Source organism: Phaseolus vulgaris, chromosome 5, assembly GCF_000499845.2.
Source record: "Phaseolus vulgaris cultivar G19833 chromosome 5, P. vulgaris v2.0, whole genome shotgun sequence".
NCBI lineage: Eukaryota > Viridiplantae > Streptophyta > Magnoliopsida > Fabales > Fabaceae > Phaseolus > Phaseolus vulgaris.
In genome coordinates this window covers 17,756,592-17,776,402 of record NC_023755.2, presented here as the reverse complement: position 1 = coordinate 17,776,402, position 19,811 = coordinate 17,756,592, and the positions used below count along the sequence as shown (strand labels likewise).

The 19,811-nt window shown below is 39.0% G+C and overlaps 1 protein-coding gene across 4 annotated transcripts; it reads right to left on the bottom strand.

Annotated features, from left to right (window-relative positions):
- Nucleotides 1-16,615: 16,615 nt before the first annotated feature.
- On the bottom strand, nt 16,616-19,259 carry LOC137835230 (protein TIC 20-IV, chloroplastic-like). 4 transcript variants are annotated; one of them, XM_068643631.1, is made up of 4 exons: nt 19,169-19,259; nt 18,711-18,805; nt 17,720-17,805; nt 16,616-17,371 (listed from the first exon to the last, which is right to left on the bottom strand). In XM_068643631.1, exons 2-4 carry the CDS (start codon nt 18,785-18,787, stop codon nt 16,743-16,745), a joined length of 792 nt encoding a protein of 263 aa, XP_068499732.1. In that variant the 5' UTR covers nt 18,788-18,805; nt 19,169-19,259; the 3' UTR covers nt 16,616-16,742. The 4 variants fall into 4 exon arrangements, with proteins under 4 accessions (XP_068499732.1, XP_068499733.1, XP_068499734.1 ...); XM_068643632.1 differs by lacking the exon at nt 19,169-19,259 and adding an exon at nt 18,888-19,058; XM_068643633.1 differs by lacking the exon at nt 17,720-17,805.
- Between the last annotated feature and the right edge of the window lie 552 nt (nt 19,260-19,811).

Sequence of the window (19,811 nt, the reverse complement as noted above, 5' to 3'; positions counted from 1 at the left end):
TTGTGAGGTCACGGTAAGGCTTCAAACACACGATGAAGAGATTATGGTCTTCGCCTTCATACAAGGGATGACAGCAGGACCGTTCAGCGATTCGTTAATCAATAATCCAACGGAGACATTCTCTGAGGTACGTGAACGAGCTGTCATTCACATCGAGGCGGAAGAGGTTGTACTCAAGAAGAATAGAAGCTCGCACTCAACGCAACCTAAGCCCAAGGAGAGCAACCGAGATCGATCCCCTGAGGGTTAATGAAACCTCCGCCGAGAAGAGAACTGACTAGAGGTACGTCCTATATATAGCCAAGAGAGATGAGCCCAAGACGAAGGCCAGGGAAGGGTCAACAACCAGGCCCAAATTCTGAGTATCCTATAAAGAGCTCTTGAGCATGGCAGGGGTAGCGGACAAGCTAAAGTTTCCCCAAAAGACAGATCAGTTCATGGGATCGCGAAGAGATGCTTGGTGCGAATTCCACTGAGCATTTGGGCACAACATCGAACGATGCATAGCCTTAGGTTTCCAGCTGGCAAGCCTGGTCAAAGAGGGATTCTTGAAGGAGTATCTCAAAGCTAACTAGGAAGAACCAAAGGGAGAGGTTGTTATCAAGGACCAAACACATGAGACACCGGTCCACGGGGAGTTGAAGACCATTGTGGGAGGATTTTCCAAAGGAGGAAGCTCAGCCTCCAAACGTAAACGATACGCGCGAGTAGTGATGTCCCTAGATACAAGGAGACCTGATCATCCTCCAGAGCTCACTCTCTGCTTCACGAGTTCCGACTTGGAAGACGTGTTTCCTCACGAGGATGATCCGATGGTGATATTCGTTGTCACTACAGGGTGAAAGGTGCACAAAGTTTTGGTCGACTAGTGGAGCTCGATTGATGTGATGTTCTGGGGACTTTCACCAACTTGCAGTTATCCCCTGATCAATTGAAGCCATACGACAGTTGTTTGGTCGGTTTCGCAGAAGATCGAGTAGAAGTATGAGGGTACATTAAACTAAGGACGACCTTCTCTAATGAAAACGCGGCTAAAACGATTACCATTAGGTACATCGTTGTTAACATGTCTTTTCCTATAACTTACTTTTGGGGTGACCTTCCCTGAATAGGTTGGGTGCGGTATGTTAGAATTATAGAGCTAAAACAAGAGGGGGTGAATTGTTTTTGAAAGATTTTCGCAAGTATTGAAGGTAGAGTGAAAAGCTATGAAAAATTAATCAATGGAAAATTTGTCCAACCAAATATAAAACTATTTTTAAGCTTGATGCATAAAATCAACCGGTTGTTTTTACGAAACAGTCAGTTGTTTTTATCAGCACTTTATAAAAACAAAGTTATAGCATTTTAAAAAGTGTAAGGATAGAGAGATTCACACAGAATGTTTATACTAGTTCACTCAACACCTGAGCTACATCCAGTCCTCAGAAACCACTGAGAATACACTATGTAATCAACCCTAAATTACAAGCTACACACACCAAGAGTGATGATCTTGAACCCCTCAAGAACACACACCACTCCGTGGCAAAAATCACACCAAGAATGTTAATCTTGATCCCCTCAAGAACACACAACACTTCTTGGCAACACTAGTACAAAAATATAATTATCAAGAAAGAAGAGAATAGAATACACCTGGTAAATCACAAGATCAAAGATCAGAATACAAGATCCAATCCTATTCCACAGTTGAGATGATCCAAAAGCTCTTTGAAAACTTGAAAACTGTTTTTGATTGATCTCTCTCACTTAGTTAATGCATAGGAGCGTAAAACCACCTTTTTATCTTTCAATCAAATGGTTAAAACAATTACAACAAAAGCCCAAAAGTTGTTGAAATCATTTAAAACAAAAAAACCACTTAACAAAATTCTGTTAAGGTTTTCAGAAAAACAATTGGTTGATTTTTCAAAATAACCGATTGATTTTTGTTTGACAATATTAAAATCCACTAGGTGTCAAACAACCCGTTGTTTTGAAATTTTAACCTGTTGAAATTTGTTTGACAGCAAAGGCAAAGACAAAGCTTTTCCAAATCATTTTAAAATCTACTAAGTGTCAAACAACTTGTTGTTTCGAAATTTCAACTTGTTGAAATTTCACTTCCCTTTAGAAAACTCATCTTTTCAAAATGTTAAATATTCAATTGAACTTGGATCATCTTAAGGAGTGAATTAACAAGTTTCAAACAACTAGACACACACACACACAACAAAAACAAGGTCTTCAAGCTTTCCACTTGGATTTGGAGATATCAAAGCATCTTGTTCAACACGGTAGCCTCAACTGCCCATATGAAGATGAAGTTGCCTTCTCCTGAAGGAGGGGTGATCACCATAAAGGTCGATCAAAAGACAACACAAAAATGTTGTGAGAGTAGTTTGAAGAATCGAAGGGGAACTTACGCAATCACCATCCAGGCAAGAGTGTTAGGATGGATTGCAGAGGCAAATGTCATCAATGAGAGACGACATGAACCTGCTGGAGAAGTTCAGGAGAGAGAGATAAAAGGGAAGAAGTTCAAGCTCGGCACCTCACTGTGCAAGGAGTTAGAAGATAAGATAGTCGATGTGATATCAGAGAACATGAATGCTTTCGCATGGTCATCCGCAGACATGCTCGGGATAGAACCAGATTTTCCATGTCATCGGCTTACCATGGATGAAAGATCAAACCCGTGGTTCAAAGGCGAAGAAAATTAAATGAAGATTAGCGAATCATCATCCGAGAAGAGACTCAAAAGTTCTTGGATGTTGGCCACATAAGGGAGATCCAATACCTTGAGTGGTCGACGAATGTTGTGTTGGTAAAGAAGGCCAACGGGATGTGGAGGATGTGTGTCAACTTCACTGATTTGAGCAAGGCTTGTCCCAAGGATTCTTACCCACTTCCGAGCATAGACTCTCTGGTTGACAACGCCTCAAGTTGTCGGTTATTAAGTTTCATTGACGCGTTCACAGGGTATAATTAGATTCATATGAACTCGAAGGACGAGAGTAAGACAACCTTTATGGTCGAGGTCGCTAGTTACTGCTACAAAGTCATGCGTTTTGGCCTGAAAAATGCTGGCGCAATTTATGAAAGGTTGATGGATCGGATACTTTCCCCAATGCTTGGGCGAAACGTTCAAGCATATGTAGACAACATGGTCGTCACGTTGGAAAGGAAAGATCGGCATATTGTCGACCTGGAAGAACTATTTGTGGAACATGGGAGATTTGATGTTTCAAATCTATGGTGAAGGTTGAAGTTGTGTTGCTTTTGGTTTGGGCTTAGTCTAGGGTGTTTATAATCCTTGTAAAGATCATTCCTAGTCCCTTGCACAAGCTTGCTCAATCTATTTTAAAAGAGAAAAGTTTTTTTCTAAGCAAAGAGAAAAACAACCAGTTGAAACCTCGAAATAATCGGTTGTTTGTCACTTAGCTTGTTTAAACGTTTTAAAATTGTTTTTGACTTGGTTAAATAACTGCCTAACCAATTCAACCGGTTAAAACAAATTTTCAACCGGTTGATTGTGACATTTCATAACAGCCTTTTGAAAACCTGTTAATCTATTTTGGAAGTGAATCAAAACTGTTTTGGCTCATAAATGTTGCCTAGAACGGCTAGTTTATAGAGCTGTAAATATGGCTTTCTATTAAAACAAAAAACATAAGTTAGATATCAAATACAATGAGATTGAGATTGCTTTTGAAAAAAGTTTTTCAAAAGTTTGCAAGATTTCTGAATAGTTGTGCACTGGTTCAAGGTCTGATTATAGGAGCTTTCTGATTCCTGTAAACTTAGGTGTAATTTGTTCCTTTCATGATTCTTGTATTTTTTCTTTTATAAACATGTAAAGTGTGTGGAAATCCTGTAAAGTCTGAGGTTGTTCTGACTAAAGGTGTGTGTAGCAAAGAGGGTGAGTGGTTCTTGTGATTTCAAGATCACCTCTTTGTAGTTGTGTGAATTGTAATCTGTTATTGGTTACTAGTGGAACCCGGTGGTTGTTCTAGGAACTGGATGTAGCTCAAGGTTGAGTGAACCAGTATAAAATTGGTTGAGTAAATTTCTCTCTCTCTCTCTCTCACTTCTTATAAATTGTTTGTTTTAATTCTGCTTTTGTTGTTGCCATAAACAACTGGTTAAAATGAAGTTTCAATCGATTGAAATTCTGCAAATAGTTTCTTAATCATTGTTTAATTGCTTTCCTTGATTGCTTAATCTATTAATTGTGATCAAGCTTCATTCTTATTCAATCTTTGCGAAAATCTTTTGATAAAAAATTCACCCCCTTCTTGTTTAAGCCATTAATTCTAACCCTATGGTCCATTGCAGATATAGTTAGAACACAAGCATAAACACAAACAAAACACAAGCACAGTTTAAGCCAGGCAGAGTAAGCGAATTGAAACGAGATTTCAGTTCAGGCAATATAATCGACAAGATGAATAAGCAATTGGCAATAGAGATTAGTGGAGAAAAAAATTTATGGAGCAACGATGGCGGGTGATAGCTCGACAGTGAGAAGAAGTGCAAAAAAGGCTTTTAGTGTAATAGAAGTTATGAGAATAAAAGGGTTACAAGTGAAGGAAGAGGAAATGGGTTTTTATTTATTTGAAAGAGAGAGATGAAGCGGCAGTGCTCCCTCGCCGTTGATGCACATGCCACGTGGACGCTCCAGATTTAGTGTGTTGAGATGTCTCATCAGGAAACACTTCGGTAATCGCGCCTCACCTACTCTTTGTGGAAGCATCACGTCATTTGCCAACGCTAGAAAGACTTTTCGCCTAACCAAGCTCGGCTCGAGCCTAGGGGCTTGTGTATTGGCCAGAAGTGCTCAGGACCTCGGTCCAAGTGTTTAGGTATAGTCAACTCGATTTTGGGTGAGTATGGGCCCAAAAGGCGAGTCATGAGTTCGATCCAGATGTTGGTAGTCATCTCGAAAAAGATAATTAAAATAGAGATACTATGATTGGTTATAATATATATGTTTATTAAAAACAAATAAAGTTGTTGGGTATAAAGTAGTTAGCACCTGAGAATAAAGGTGCAGGTAAACATAATGTTTTAGTGTTATGATTATATGCTTTTTGTTGAGATTATGTTCTCATTAGTGAAAATTGTTGAAGGGATATCTACAAAAAGGGACTTTAGACCCCGAGTAAAGGTTCGCTTTTTCTAAATACTTGAGACTAAAACTAATTTGATATTTTGAATGCTCTCACTGACTTGATTGTCGGAGTGTGATCAACAGGTAGAGCCTCATTTGTCCTAGTGGAGCAGCATCTCGGAGCACCAATTGGAGACAAATCAAAAGAGGATCTCGCTCATTCAATCCATCTATGGACAACCGGCGAGAACAATTATATTATTTGTCTTAATATAGTTTACATTTCTTCATAAAAATAATTTAAATATTAAACATTTAAAAAATAGTTTATGAAGATTGTTCCTTTCATTGTTTCTCTCCTTGATGTTGTGTTTGCGTCTGAGGGAGTATTGTTTACTCGAATGGATTTGCGATGATTTACGTCTTTTTTATCCACTAATTTGTGCTGATTTGAGAGCGTGGAAAGGCGGGAAAAGTGGAAAACAACATATGCGCATATGGTTGGAGAAATGAGAAGAAAGCCACATGGACCTCAAGTAATTAACGTTGTTAAACTTTATTTTTTGAACTAAGTCGTGTGACCTATGCACACAGTGTAGATTCCTGAGCAAAAGTTGTTGACCATGCATGCAGATGAATAGTGACCTAACCCTCACCATAACCTTAACTCTAACATTAAACCTTTACCTAACCTTAACTCTAACATTAAACCTTAACATAACCTTAACTTAGCTAAAACCATAACCCTACCCTAACTACCCCTAACGCTTTTTAGAATAGGCAACCTAAAACAATAGGGGGGGGTAAATTGTTCTCACAAGATTTTCGCAAAAACTAGAGTTAGATTGAAATCTTAATAAAATCAACTAATTGATTTATCTGTTCAACTTATTATAAAAAGCACATCAAGCATATATTCAAAATATAAACTAGTTATTACGAGAATTCAATCAACTGATTTAAATGCACAACATTGTAAAGCTAGTGATAAAACATATATCAGAGTGAGAGAAAGATTGCACAAAAGATTTATATTGGTTCACTCTTACACCAAGAGCTACATTCAATACTCAACAAACCACTGAGAATTCACTTAAGCAAACACACAAGGTTTACAAAAACAATCAAGAGTGTTGATCTTGAACCCTACAAAAACACACAAGACTCTTAACCACAACAAAATTCAAAAACCCTATATGAATCTGCTTACACCAAAATATAATGAGAAGAATAAGGTTTGAATACATCGTGATTATTACAAATGAAGCACAATAGAAATCAAACCCAAAAACCTTCTTTACAGAACAAGAATGATCTAAGAAGCAAACTCAACCTCCAAGAATGATTTTAAAACTTTTTTGTTTTTCTCTCTTATGAAATTCGTTGTTTTAAATGATCATATTACATCTTTATATAAGTTAATATAGTTTGTAAAAAGAATTTGATCATTTAATGAAAATAGTTGTATCAATATAAAATAGATTGGTTAATATAAAATAATTATGTTAAAAACATTTAATTGATTTTTGAAATAACTGATTGTTTTCTTTTAACATATGAAATCAATATTTTTTAAACCGGTTCTTTTACGAAATAAGCTATTGATTTCACTTAACAAAAAAGACAAAATAGAAAACAAATCATTTTTAAATCCTTAAAAACCTTAAGTGTTTTCAATCGATTGATACGATGAATCAATTTGTTAAAAATACTTATTATAATCAAGATACTTGAATAGAAGTAATTTCAATTGATTAATACATGAATCAATTTATTAAAAAAATATATAGATTTAGAAAACAAAACTTTTCAAGTAGATTTCTTTTCAAGTAATTTGGATCATAATGTAATGCAAAGTCATACATCAAAATCTACCTAACCAAACACACACTCAACTTCAAGTCTTCAAGACAGATTGGATTCATCAAAGCTTCTTGGTCAACAATCTCCCCCTAGTTGATGAAGAAAATTCCCTAGTGTTGTGTTGTAGATTTTGACAAGGAGATCCTGCAAAAACATAAAGGAAAGACCAAAACAATAAAAAATATACAAGAATAGTAGGATAACCAACCCAACTATACAGAAACACAATTTCTACAAATAATAAATCATAAAATAGAAAAATTATGCAAAAATAATAACAGTAAAATATTACAACAAACATCCAAATATTCTCCCCTTTTTGTCTTCAACAAATAGACAAATGAAGACATAAACAATGTAAAATGTCTAGAGAATTAAACAACATAAGCAATATCCTTTAAAGCTCTATGCCATAGTGGAATTCAACAAATTGAGTCTGAACATCCTTAATTTGATCACCCATATGTTGATAAAAAAAAATATGCTTCAATCTTGCAACAAAAAAATCATAATGCTCCTTCTGGTCATTTGCATGGTATCCATGTGATTGATCATCAACTTTTCAAACTGTGACATAGGTATGTCACGGTCAACAGGAAGTTCATAAGCAAGTAAGGCTTTCATGTTGTAATCATCATCAACACCTTTACTTTTCCCATGAATCATTTGCCTTTTGCAAAGCCCATTTTGATCAAAGAACCATTATTGATCTCATGAGATGGTTTTACCACATCAGACAGTTCTCCATCAAGGTTAATTTCAAGTTTGTAAAAGTATTATTTAATGAAAATAGTTGTATCAATTAAAAACATATTGATTAATATAACAAAATTTTGTTAAAAACATTTAATTGATTTTTGAAATAACTAACTGTTTTCTTTTAACAGATGAAATCAACAAATTTTAAATCAGTTCTTTTATCGGAATAACTAATTGATTTCACTTAACAAAAAATACAAAATAGAAAACAAATCATTTTAAGTTCTTAAAAAGTGTTTTCAATCGATTGATACAATAAATCACTGTTAAAAATACTTACTATAATCAACAAAATTGAATATAAGTAATTTCAACTAATATATGAATCAATTGATTAAAAAATACACAAATTTAGAAAACAACTTTTTAAAAAGATTTATTTTCAAGAACTTGGATCATAATGTAATACAAAGTGATACATCAAAATCTACCTAACCAAACACACACACAACTTCAAGTTTTCAAGACAAATTAGATTCATCAAAGCTTCTTGGTCAACAACCTTAACCATATCCCAAATATTTCACCTAACCCTAGCCCTAGCTTTAACCCTTAAGCTTAACCCAAATTTTTTACTCTATCCTTAATACTAAGCGCAGCTCTAACCCTAATCCTAACGTAGACTCTAATTAAACCTTAAACCTAACCATAAATATTCACCTAACAATAACCCTACCTTTCACCTAATTTTAACCCAAATCCTTAACCTTAACCATAACCCTAATCATAACTCCAATTTTAAGCCTTCACCTAATCCTATCCATAGTCTTAACCCTTAACCTAACTTCATAACCTTAATTTTAACCATAACCATAACCTTAAGCCTAACTTTAACCCTTAACACTAACCTAAATCCCTAATTCTAACTCTAACCTTAAATATTCACCTAATCATAACCTTACCCCTAATCCTAACCCAAGTCCCTAACACTAACCCTAAACTAAAATCTTAAAACTAAACCTAACCCTAATCATGATCTTATCATGTAACCTTAACCCTCAACCGTAAACCTAGACTCATGATTGTTTTATGTAGTAATTGAACTGATATGGTTGTCCATGTGCAAGGATTTGTCTACAAGAGATAACGATAATCATTGGTCTATGTATTTGGACAATTTCTAAAAGAGTAACACGATTTACATGACTGACGATGTTGTTTGATATGAGTTGAATTTAGAATTACACACATTGTTTATAAGTTCCACTTGGATTAGATATTGAATTTACAATTATAGTGACAACTCAGCGAGAATCGTCATTAGACATGAACTTAACCAAGTGGTTAAGTAAGTGTGAAGGTTCTCTTCAAAAAACACACACACAACTAGAAGAAGACATGATACAAAATTGAAAATAAGAAAACTAGTAAAGACAAGTAACAATTACTAACAAAAAAACTACAATTAGAAGAGAAGAGAAGACTTAGATGGATGAAGATGATTCGGTGAAAATGAGAGTGGAAGATTTCACGCCACTTGGAGGAGAGGATTCCAAGATAGGCAATGGAGAAATCACCACTTGAAAGCATTCCAAGACAAGACTCATAGAAAATTGAACACTCAGGTTCTCACTCAAGCAAAGTAACATTTCTAAAGTTCAAGATGAAATACAATAGGGGGTGACCACCTATTTATAGTGATAGGTGTTGTGTGATTAGCAGAGGGAAGGAAATTTGAAATTCAAACTAAGCCTAATTAACTCCCTAAACAGGCACTACTAATCATGGATCTAGAAAGGGTTACATTTTACACATTTAAGCATGTGCTTAATGTGAGAAATGTGGCTTGGTGCACCCTCTAACTAGGCTAGAAACCTATGTTGGGTTATTAATAGTATAATTAATTTTTTTTTGAAATTATTAAATAAATGTGATCCTGCCGGTTGACTCGAGTGCAAGAGTCTTGCCACGTCAAAGGTATCTCCCTCTGGATTGGCTTTGCACCACGCTAGCTTCCGTCCTTCACACCTCGATTCTCCTCAAGAACCTGAAAAAGACAGAGTGGTGCCACTGCGGCTGATCGCGCTCCGACGCTCAAGTCAGTGACGGAACCACCAAAAATCTAAGAGAGAAAAGCTAAAACTCAAGGAACCGTGCAAAATCTCTCTCAGCGTACTCCAGTGTTCTCAAAAGCGTAAAGAAGTGTTCTAAACGCGCGTACCTCAGAAGTTCGTTAGAATTCCTTATATACCTGTGCATTTTCTCTCTCCTGACGGTTACACCTCTGGACACGTGGCTCGCATCCGGCTGTACACGTGTCACCATCTGGAGCGTCCTCTACTTGAGCGTCACTTCTACTCTTCAGGCTGTTCGACTAAGTTACCCATGCAAGGAGTAACTCGGTGCATAGCTGCCTTGGAGCGCGATCTCTTCTAGTGGCGAGCACGGGGTGTCACCATGCACACCTTCTCTGTGGTCTCGCCTGCCGCTATCACAATCTGCATTACTTGCACATCATGCATGTTTTGGGAAACTGTTCCCTTGCCTTAACCTCTGGCTAGGGAATGATCATCTGATAACCTCGTCCTTCGTACTTGTACCCCTTGAAGGCCCTAAGCAAGCCTTCCTGATCTTTCGGCGATGTCCCCCTTTAGGCGGTCTCTGACCACCTGGTCGCCTAAACCCACATACGGCGACTATGACACAAGCATGGTGACCGCCGGTTAGATATGCTAGAGATCGGAGCACGCCAACTTAACAATTGGCGACTACACAGACTTCCCGATGTACTTCCCTTCTGTCAGCCAGGTGTTCCGCTCAACACGCCTATGTTATCGCTTACTGCCACGCCATCACTTCCGACTACCTGGTCGGTACACAAGCCCCCCAGTCTTAAGCTGAGACTTGACTAGCGAAAAGACTAAAAGGTCACGTCATCGTCGATCTACGTGGCGCTGGTACGGATTTCCGTACGTCCGTACCCTCTGCTTTTCTGACGCTCCACCAACCTCTTTTTCCATCACTCGACACGTGGCTTCATCAACGGTCGTCTTCAGCTGTCGTTTGCGCTTCTAAAAACGTTCGAAAAAACCCTTAAACCCCTTGCGCTTCTGTTGATATTTGCTGCATTTTAACCGATTCGCATCATCCATTATCTGTCTGAAGCATACGTTGTGGGCTGTTTTTTCCTTTTCTCCTTCTCTCGTAACTTAGGGCTTCGTTCTTCGTCACATTCATCCCAGCGAACTCTTGTTCGTTCGCTCTGTCTTCTTCGTCCTCAATCAAGTCGTTCTCTGTTAGCTTCGTTTCATCCTTTTTCTTTTTCCCTTGCAGTTCTTGCGATGGCTCACACGAAGTCCACCGCTAACTCTCCTCCATCATCGCAAAACCCTCCACCCCAAGTGCGTAGGGTTGCTCCTGGGGCAAATCCTCCACCAGCGCGCAATCCACAACGAGCCTCTAGTGCTCCTTCTAACCAGGTTGAGAGGCCTACTTCTTCTCACGCCAATCCCACTCAGGCAACTCCGCCGATCGCCGGAGGAGCCTCCCTACCTCCAAAAGACTACAAGGAACTCTACCCTTGGGCCACCCCAACCTTGTTAAAAGAGACTTCTTCAATAAACACAGAGTTGGGCGTGCACCGACTAAGGAAAGGAGACCAGCCCGACCTTTCCTTCCATAAAGAGCATGATAGCAAAGTGGTCGTGCTGCCCTGCTTCCCAGATGAACCGATCTGTGCGGACGATAAGGGGAGCAACGACGACTTGTTCTGCTTCATTTACACCACCGTGTTCAAGAAAGTGAAGCTTAGGCTTCCTTTTACCCGCTTCGAGAGAGAGCTGCTAACCGAGCTCAATATCGCCCCCGCCCAGCTTCATCCCAACAGTTGGGTGTTTATAAGGGCATTCCAAATTCTTTGTGCACACATGCTGTTACCGGCCTCAGTCGACGTCTTTCTCTTTTTATTTGAGGCAAAAAACCCTGGAGATCGCCTCTGGGTCAGTCTGAACGGGATTGCTGGGAGATCCATCTTCTCAATCTTCCAGCAGTCTTACAAAGATTGGAAGGGGAAGTTCGTGAAGGTGTGCCAAAACGACCAAGATCCTTCACTGCTCGACGGCTTCCCCTTATATTGGGTACAAAAGGGGGACAAGGACGCTAAGGACAGCTTCAGAAGACCAAGGAGCCCTGACAACATGGGGGAATTGGACAAGGACCTTTGCCTCTTCTGGAATAGCGTAGCTGCCGCCAATATTACCTTCCCCACTGCCTCAATCATTCCCTACGAGTTCTTCGAAAGCCAACTCGAAATACACATAGGTTAGCTCCTACCTCCACACCAAATCCTTCACTTCAAGTTAATACTTAACTCAGCGTCTTCCCCACTCTACTTTGGCATTCTATTACTTTGTGTTGACTCTAATCTTTCCATCTATGTATTGCTTATGTCGTCTCTGCATAAATATGCTTGTATTATCTGATTCTGTTTTGATTGCTCAACCGTTCTTTACCTCATGCAGATAATATGTTGGAAAAAGGGAAATTAGCAGAATTGAAGGCGATCGCCCGATCCCATAAACTAGCGGCGGGCTCCCAAACCGTGCCTAACCCGGTGGTGGCGATCGCCGCTACTCAAGACAAAACCCCGCCCCGAGGTGCAACCTCTTCCGGGGTACTACCCACCCCTCAAAGGAAAAAGCTTGTCTTGAGGAAGCCAAAGAGGAAAACTCCTCAAGTGGTACAAGAAGAAGAAGATGACGAGGCGATTGAGGATGGCCTCGTCACCAAGAGGACAAGGGTGGCTCCCTCTTCACCTCCTGCACTCCCAACACCAACACCGCCCTCACCTCCAGCTCCAACACAACCAGTCCAAGCGACACCCTTGGCTGTCGCACCCCCGGTGGTTGAAAACAACGACCCCAACTTCATCGAGAACCCTCCAAGCGCCTCCACACCGTTCGTATCTGCTGGAGAGGGTCCTCCTTCAACCACCTCTATCGCTGGGACCGCACCAGGAGGAGATGAGGGTGGTCATAACTCGCCAATTTTGATAACAGAGTCTCCGACTTCACCACTACGCCACGAAGCTCCCCTTGCCCTTCAAACTCAAGAGGGTGGTGGTGAAAGTCAGCACCAAGCTCCCCAGCGCCTCCACCAGCAACAAACTCAAGCCTCCCACCCTCCATCGAAGAGACCTTGGGGCCCTTCACAGCCAAGCTGAAGATGATGGCAGAGGATCTCCCCTCAATTGTATCAAAAGCTGTGGAGGAGTTCAACAAGAAGCTCCAAGATGAGAATTCCGCGCTGAAGGAGTCGAACCGCCTGATAAGGATGGAGGCGGAAAAGCTTTCTTGCAACCTGATGATGGCGGAGATCGACCATTCAAGGCTGGAGGACGCCATGGACGCTGAACTAAGGGGCGCGCGTAAGGAGGCCTCCGATCTGCGCAAAAAACTGCACCTCCAAGCTCAAGAGAAAATCGAGCTGGAGAGCAAGCTTGTACCTTACAGGCTCAAGGTGGCCAACTTGGAGGCTCCAATGAAAGCAGATGCGACCAAGGTGGAAAACCTTGAAAAGAGGTTAGCAGAACGGGAGGTGCTCCTTGGGAAGGTTGAAAAGGAGAGGGACGACACCGTGGCTGAGCTCGCCAAAGCTCGAGAGGAGGCCACGAAGATCGCTGTAGAGCTGGCTCAGGCTCGGGAGGAAAACAAAAAAGCTGCTGAAGAACTTGCTCGGGCTCATGAAGAAACCGAAGAGCTGAAGAAACAAACTGACGAGCTGAAGAAACAAGCTCAAGAGCTCGAGCAAAGCTCCGCCCAAGTCCTTGCCGCCGGGTTCGACGCCGCTTTGGAGCAAGTCTCGTGCCAATATCCCGAGCTCGATCTCTCCATGGTATCAATCTGCAACGAGGTGGTGGATGGGAAGATCGTGCCCTCTGAAGACTAACTGCCTCCCTCCATCATCTTGTTTTTTGAAACTTGGCGCTTATTTTTGTTTGTAAGAACTTTATATGTAATTCTTCTGCTTATGTACTTGAATAGCCACTTTGTATAACTTTCAACGCTGAAAAGCCGTTTTCTAATACTTCTCTTTGAATACTTCTTACTCGCTGTGTGGTTAATCAATATAACCGGTGAAACTTGCTTAAACAAATTAACTCAGCGATTCCTCGGGCTTAACCGTTTACTCACTGCTTTGAACTTGAACAAACTGTTAATCTTATAACAATTTATCAAACTGTTAACTCAAAGTAAAACTTGAGCAACTATTAACTCTCAAACGATAACATTTAATACAGCTTGCAAACTTAAGGCAATAAGTTACCTACTAGGCAGCAGGTTTTAACTTAAACTAGTATCACAATACAGTTTACCTGATCTGCCCAACAAAGTGACTCTTATCCCTGTCATCGCCTGGAACTCTTCTGATTGCCGTAGGGTTCTGGCGATGTGAACTTTCTTTGCCTTCATAACTTGACTATTGTTCCCTCATCTGGGGGGTAGAGGCGCCTTTTGGATCCTTCCCTACCTCCCTGAGTTTCAGAACAATGAGCTGGATAGCGAGGTGTTCTCTTTGAACCTACCTTAGTTATCTTTTAAACTTCTTTCACCCTTCACGCCATACCTGAACTCGTTCAGGACGAGAAGGATTTTATCTGCCTTCACACCGCCTACAAGCGTGGAAGCTTTCTCTGGTCTTACTAAATCAATATTGATGTTTCACTTAAAGGGGAAAAGGCGTTTTCCTTCCCTTCCCGTCGTTTAAGGTCACGAACACCCCTGACTTTTTAGTTCATCTTGCCTGAACTCACTCTGAGGTGAGAAGGACTTTTTCTGGTGCCTCATCTTGCCCAAAGGCAAGGAGGACTTCTTCTTGCCTGCACTTGCTCAAAGGCAAGGAGGACTTCTCTCTTTCTCGCTTGCGCTCACTCGAAGGCAAGGAGGACTTCATCTTGCCTGAACTCGCTCAAAGGCGAGAAGGACTTTATCTTGCCTGAACTCGCTCAAAGGCGAGAAGGACTTTATCTGGCCTGAACTCACTCTGAGGTGAGAAGGACTTTATCTTGCCTGAACTCGCTCAAAGGCGAGAAGGACTTTATCTGGTGCTTCAACTTGCCCAGGGTGTACATCTCCTCCCCCCTGGATGCACTGAGAACTTTTTCTCTTTCTCGCCTGCACTCGCTCAAAGGCGAGGAGGACCTTTACTCTTTCTCGCCTGCACTCGCTCCAAAAGCGTAAAGAAGTGTTCTCAAAAGCGTAAAGAAGTCTTCTAAACGCGCGTACCTCAGAAGTTCGTTAGAATTCCTTATATACCTGTGCATTTTCTCTCTCCTGACGGTTACACCTCTGAACACGTGGCTCGCATCCGGCTGTACACGTGTCACCATCTGGAGCGTCCTCTACTTGAGCGTCACTTCTACTCTTCAGGCTGTTCGACTAAGTTACCCATGCAAGGAGTAACTCGGTGCATAGCTGCCTTGGAGCGCGATCTCTTCTAGTGGCGAGCACGGGGTGTCACCATGCACACCTTCTCTGTGGTCTCGCCTGCCGCTATCACAACCTGCATTACTTGCACATCATGCATGTTCTGGAAAACTGTTCCCTTGCCTTAACCTCTGGCTAGGGAATGATCAACTGATAACCTCGTCCTTCGTACTTGTACCCCTTGAAGGCCCTAAGCAAGCCTTCCTGATCTTTCGGCAATGTCCCCCTTTAGGCGGTCTCTGACCACCTGGTCGCCTAAACCCACATACGGCGACTATGACACAAGCATGGTGACCGCCGGTTAAATATGCTAGAGATCGGAGCACGCCAACTTAACAAATGGCGACTACACAGACTTCCCGATGTACTTCCCTTCTGTCAGCCAGGTGTTCCGCTCAACACGCCTATGTTATCGCTTACTGCCACGTCATCACTTCCGACTACCTGGTCGGTACAAAATGTATATAATATTTAATTTTGTATATTGTAATAAAATGCATGCACAAGGGTATTTGAGTAAAATACAATAATCCTATATAAATCATCACAATTCTCTTCATTTGTATTTCATTTGTATGAAGAAAGAAAAAAGGCCTTTACCCTCTCCTTCATTCACTTTCCCACTCTCAAATTTATTGAAAAAAAAAAAAAAACGCTCACTTCCTCTTCCTCCTTTCTCCTCATAATTGGAAACAAACACACCCTTAAGAAAGAGAGGGAAAAAAAGAAATGTAATAAGAGAATATCGATTGACAAATTTAAAGAAAAGGAAAAAAAATGTTGACGATGTACTCGTGATTCAAATTAGTTGTGATCGTTCGCTTTATTTTTTAAAGACATTTTAGAAGGTAAATTTCTTTGATTTCTACTCTTAAAAATCAAAATAAATCTAAATTTAAGAAAAATGAAAATTTTCTTTTAGAGTTACTCTTCTATAATGTTAATATTTTAACTTCAAAATCTGTTTAAATTGCATCAATATTATCACTTTATTCAAAATATTATTCACTTTAAACAAAAATTTCATCATAATTTTATTCTTAAAATTTTTTAAATTACCTTTTTAAGTGAGACAAAACTATTGAAGATATGACAAACAGTGTAAGACTTATAAACGGATTTTCCAAACTTCTGAGATATTTTCAACGAAGTTGAAAAGCCATTTAATTTTTATTTTTTTCATTTTAGTTATGTTTTGAATTTGTTATATGCAACTTTTCCCTATTAATCTACCACACAGTCCTAATGATAAGCATTTCATCCCTGTAGTGGTATTTGATATAATTTGCATATTGACAGCTTCATATTACGAGAAGAAAACATACCACACATTGAATAAGAAAACATTTTTTGTAATTTGAATGCTTAGTTTGTTTGAATAAGAAAATGAAAGAAAGGGGCCTAGAACACTAGAAGAACCTAGAAACAATCAATAACCCCAAACATAAGATAAAGATAACAAAAATAAAAGAGCTACTGGAATCTTCAAAAATAATCTTGATATCTTTTTCTGTACAAGGTTATCAAACACAAACAATAGAGATAATCCTCCATTCAACTGGAAAACCGCTAGTAAAGTACATATGCTCTTTGATCATATCCTAAAAAGGCCGTTGAAATCCTCCTAAACTGAATAAAGAATGAAGGAATGCCGATTCACTAAGTACAGGAAAACTCACAAATGTACCCAGAAGCGCGCACTTTATGCACCTTATCATTACAAAAATATATGCCAATGCCACACCAGCCCAGTAATACATTCCCAATGTTCCCTTGAAGTGTATAAGTGGCATGAAATTGCTTGAAATCCACACTATCTGCAGAGCAAGTTCCAGCAACATTCCCATCATTATATGGAATCTGAAGATAAGGGGAAAATCCTTGTTTTTTACCACCCATACAATAGCCACATAGCAATATAACATAGGGAACCAGTTTGGTAATCGGTTGACACCTCCTGGGATGTAAAAAATCAAACTCTGAAACAATGGAAATTTTTCAAGGATAGGTTCTAGATAAATCCCAGCTGCAGATGTCTGCAATGCTATCAGATAGGGAACACATGATAAAGCCCTCCACCACCATTCTGGCTTCTCAGCATTTGTTGGGATTCGGAAACCAGACGAATGATATATAAATGCTCGTCCACAGATATCAGAATTGCGTCTTTGAGACGCAGGAAGTCTGAGTGAGAGGCGAGCTTCTTTAGCAGCAAATAGTGGCGATGAAACTGCAGTGAGTTGGACAGTTGATTTTGGTGATATAAAGAATTTGGGGATTAAACAAAATAGAAACAATTTTTAAGCACTAAAACTAAACTATGCATGCAATTTCAAAAAGGGATAGCAGTTAGATGCCATGGTGAATAAATGTCTTAACAGTGAAACGAACAAAATGTAACGAGGAGATTAATCAAATCAACATACAAGTTTCAAATATCTTCTCATTTCATTATTCCAATAGCAAATATTTTTTATATAGATCTTGTTTTATTAAAATCAAATTAATGGAAAAATTTAAATATTAAAATCAGATAGAAAATCCTTAAAAGATGCTGGGGAGCATGATGCTAACTTACCAAGAGAATTGCCTGCAAAAGCTGTGATGGCACAATTCTTTTTTTTGTAGATTATAGAGCATCTTTTTGGAATCAAATCTTTATTCCTAGTTTAAAACCAAATTTAAAGAAAATGAGTATCAAATGCAAATAGAGAAGCATGAGAGACAATGATATAACAACACCAACACTCATAAGTTTTGATGCCCGACATATACAAGTATTATATTGAAAGAAATCTCTAAAACATGCAACAATTACTACAATAAAGCTTAAAGATGTGCCCCGATATTCAAATTTCTCATTGTAACAAGGTCATTTCGTGTATAAGCTAACTGGGATTAATCTAATGAGCGCATTTCCAAGTTAGCACAACACCTACAAAATCAAATACCCTTCCATTTAAGTTCCAACAGGCAGATACTTGAACCATCATTTTCTTAAAATTAAAAAAAATACAAACAATGACCCTACATAACGCCTCAAGGCTTATGCTCTACCCAAATGGCAAAGGGGACCTCCAAATCACGGACGGTGAAAAACCACCACCACAACTCAAGGACTATTAACCATGATCTCAAAATTTAATGCTAGAAATCACAACCCTCAGTATTTATGACAACAACAAGATTCTACATCATAAAAAAGAAGAGGATTGATCAATAGCCAAAATCAATTTAAATTGTGTCTACGACATGAAAAACTCCAGTGGCACATCGTTCTTTTATGAAAGATAATATATAATTCGTCATACTTTTCCCGTTTAGGTCATCTTAAACCACGTACTTACAAACTTGGGTTCCCCCACAAAAAAAGCTATATAAGATATTGAAAACAAGAAAAGAAAAGGCTCCAGTTTTTTAATTCATTGTGGGTTTAAATTAATATAAATCAAAGGCGTTATCATGAGATAGTAAATATTGAACGACAACAAATACACAACAACGGCAAATGTATCAGATGAGAGGAAAAAGAAAATTAGTGAATTGTAAGTTGTGGGATACATGAATACCTTGTGAAACAGGGAGAAACATAAGAGGGGGGAACGAGGAGAAGAGAAGGGTGGGTTGCTGCCAATTGAGTTGTCATCTTCTCTCTTCTTTGCCACTATCACAAGAAAGTGAACAAAATTACAAACATGAATTAATGTAAGTTTGCATTATGATAAAAGAAAACAATAGTTTAACACCTAAATTTCATTCAATGCCCTTCTCAAGCATTTCATCGAACTCCTTGCATGCGTTAGAAATTCAAGATAATAACTAAACTAATCCATTTCAATAGGAAACTATGAGTTTTGTTGTTGTTAGAATAAGATGGCAGAGTCACACACCGCCGTGACTCTCTGGAGAAAACAAAAACAGAAAATGGAGAAATAAACACTATCTTTAGAAATTAACTTCTAATAATAATTAATTAATATTATTGCAAGAGAGGTTGTTGAGGCAAAAAAAAAGAAACAAAACTTACAAACACACACACGATGTAATGGAAGAGCGAAATGAAAGTAAAGAATATGTCTCCATTGAATATGGAGGACGCCTTTATATATTAGTTCTTTACACCGACTTACTGTGTAACGGCCCCACTCATGCCTTATTTCGGTTAGGTTAGGTTTGGTCCATATTTTCTATCACTTCATTTTATTTTCATAAATAAAAATTTAATGTTTTTTATTAATTAATTTTAATTTAATGACATTTTCTGAAGATTTGTTCCCTCTCCCATATGCAAAATGAAAACATGAGAAAGAGCTCCTCATTTATATATCTCCATCAAGAATACAAAAAACTTATCACATTTTTCGAGATTTAGCTTTTGAATCTACACCTATATTTACTAGTATACATCTTTTTCTCACCAGTTGACTCTGGTGAAAAGTTCCACCTCCGCTTTGTCCCCTTTGAAAACTGTTCTATGTTTTTTTGTTGCATTGTAACGTGATTCCGTTGAAACAAAGGGGGCTCTACTTGTTGATCACACTCCGACGATCAAGTCAGTGAGAGCTTACTAAAATCAAATAAGTATTCAGTCTTAGTCTTAGAAACAACGAAAGGTTAAATCAATTGGGGATGCTAAAGCACCAATTAAGACTCCTATTAATGATCATCAT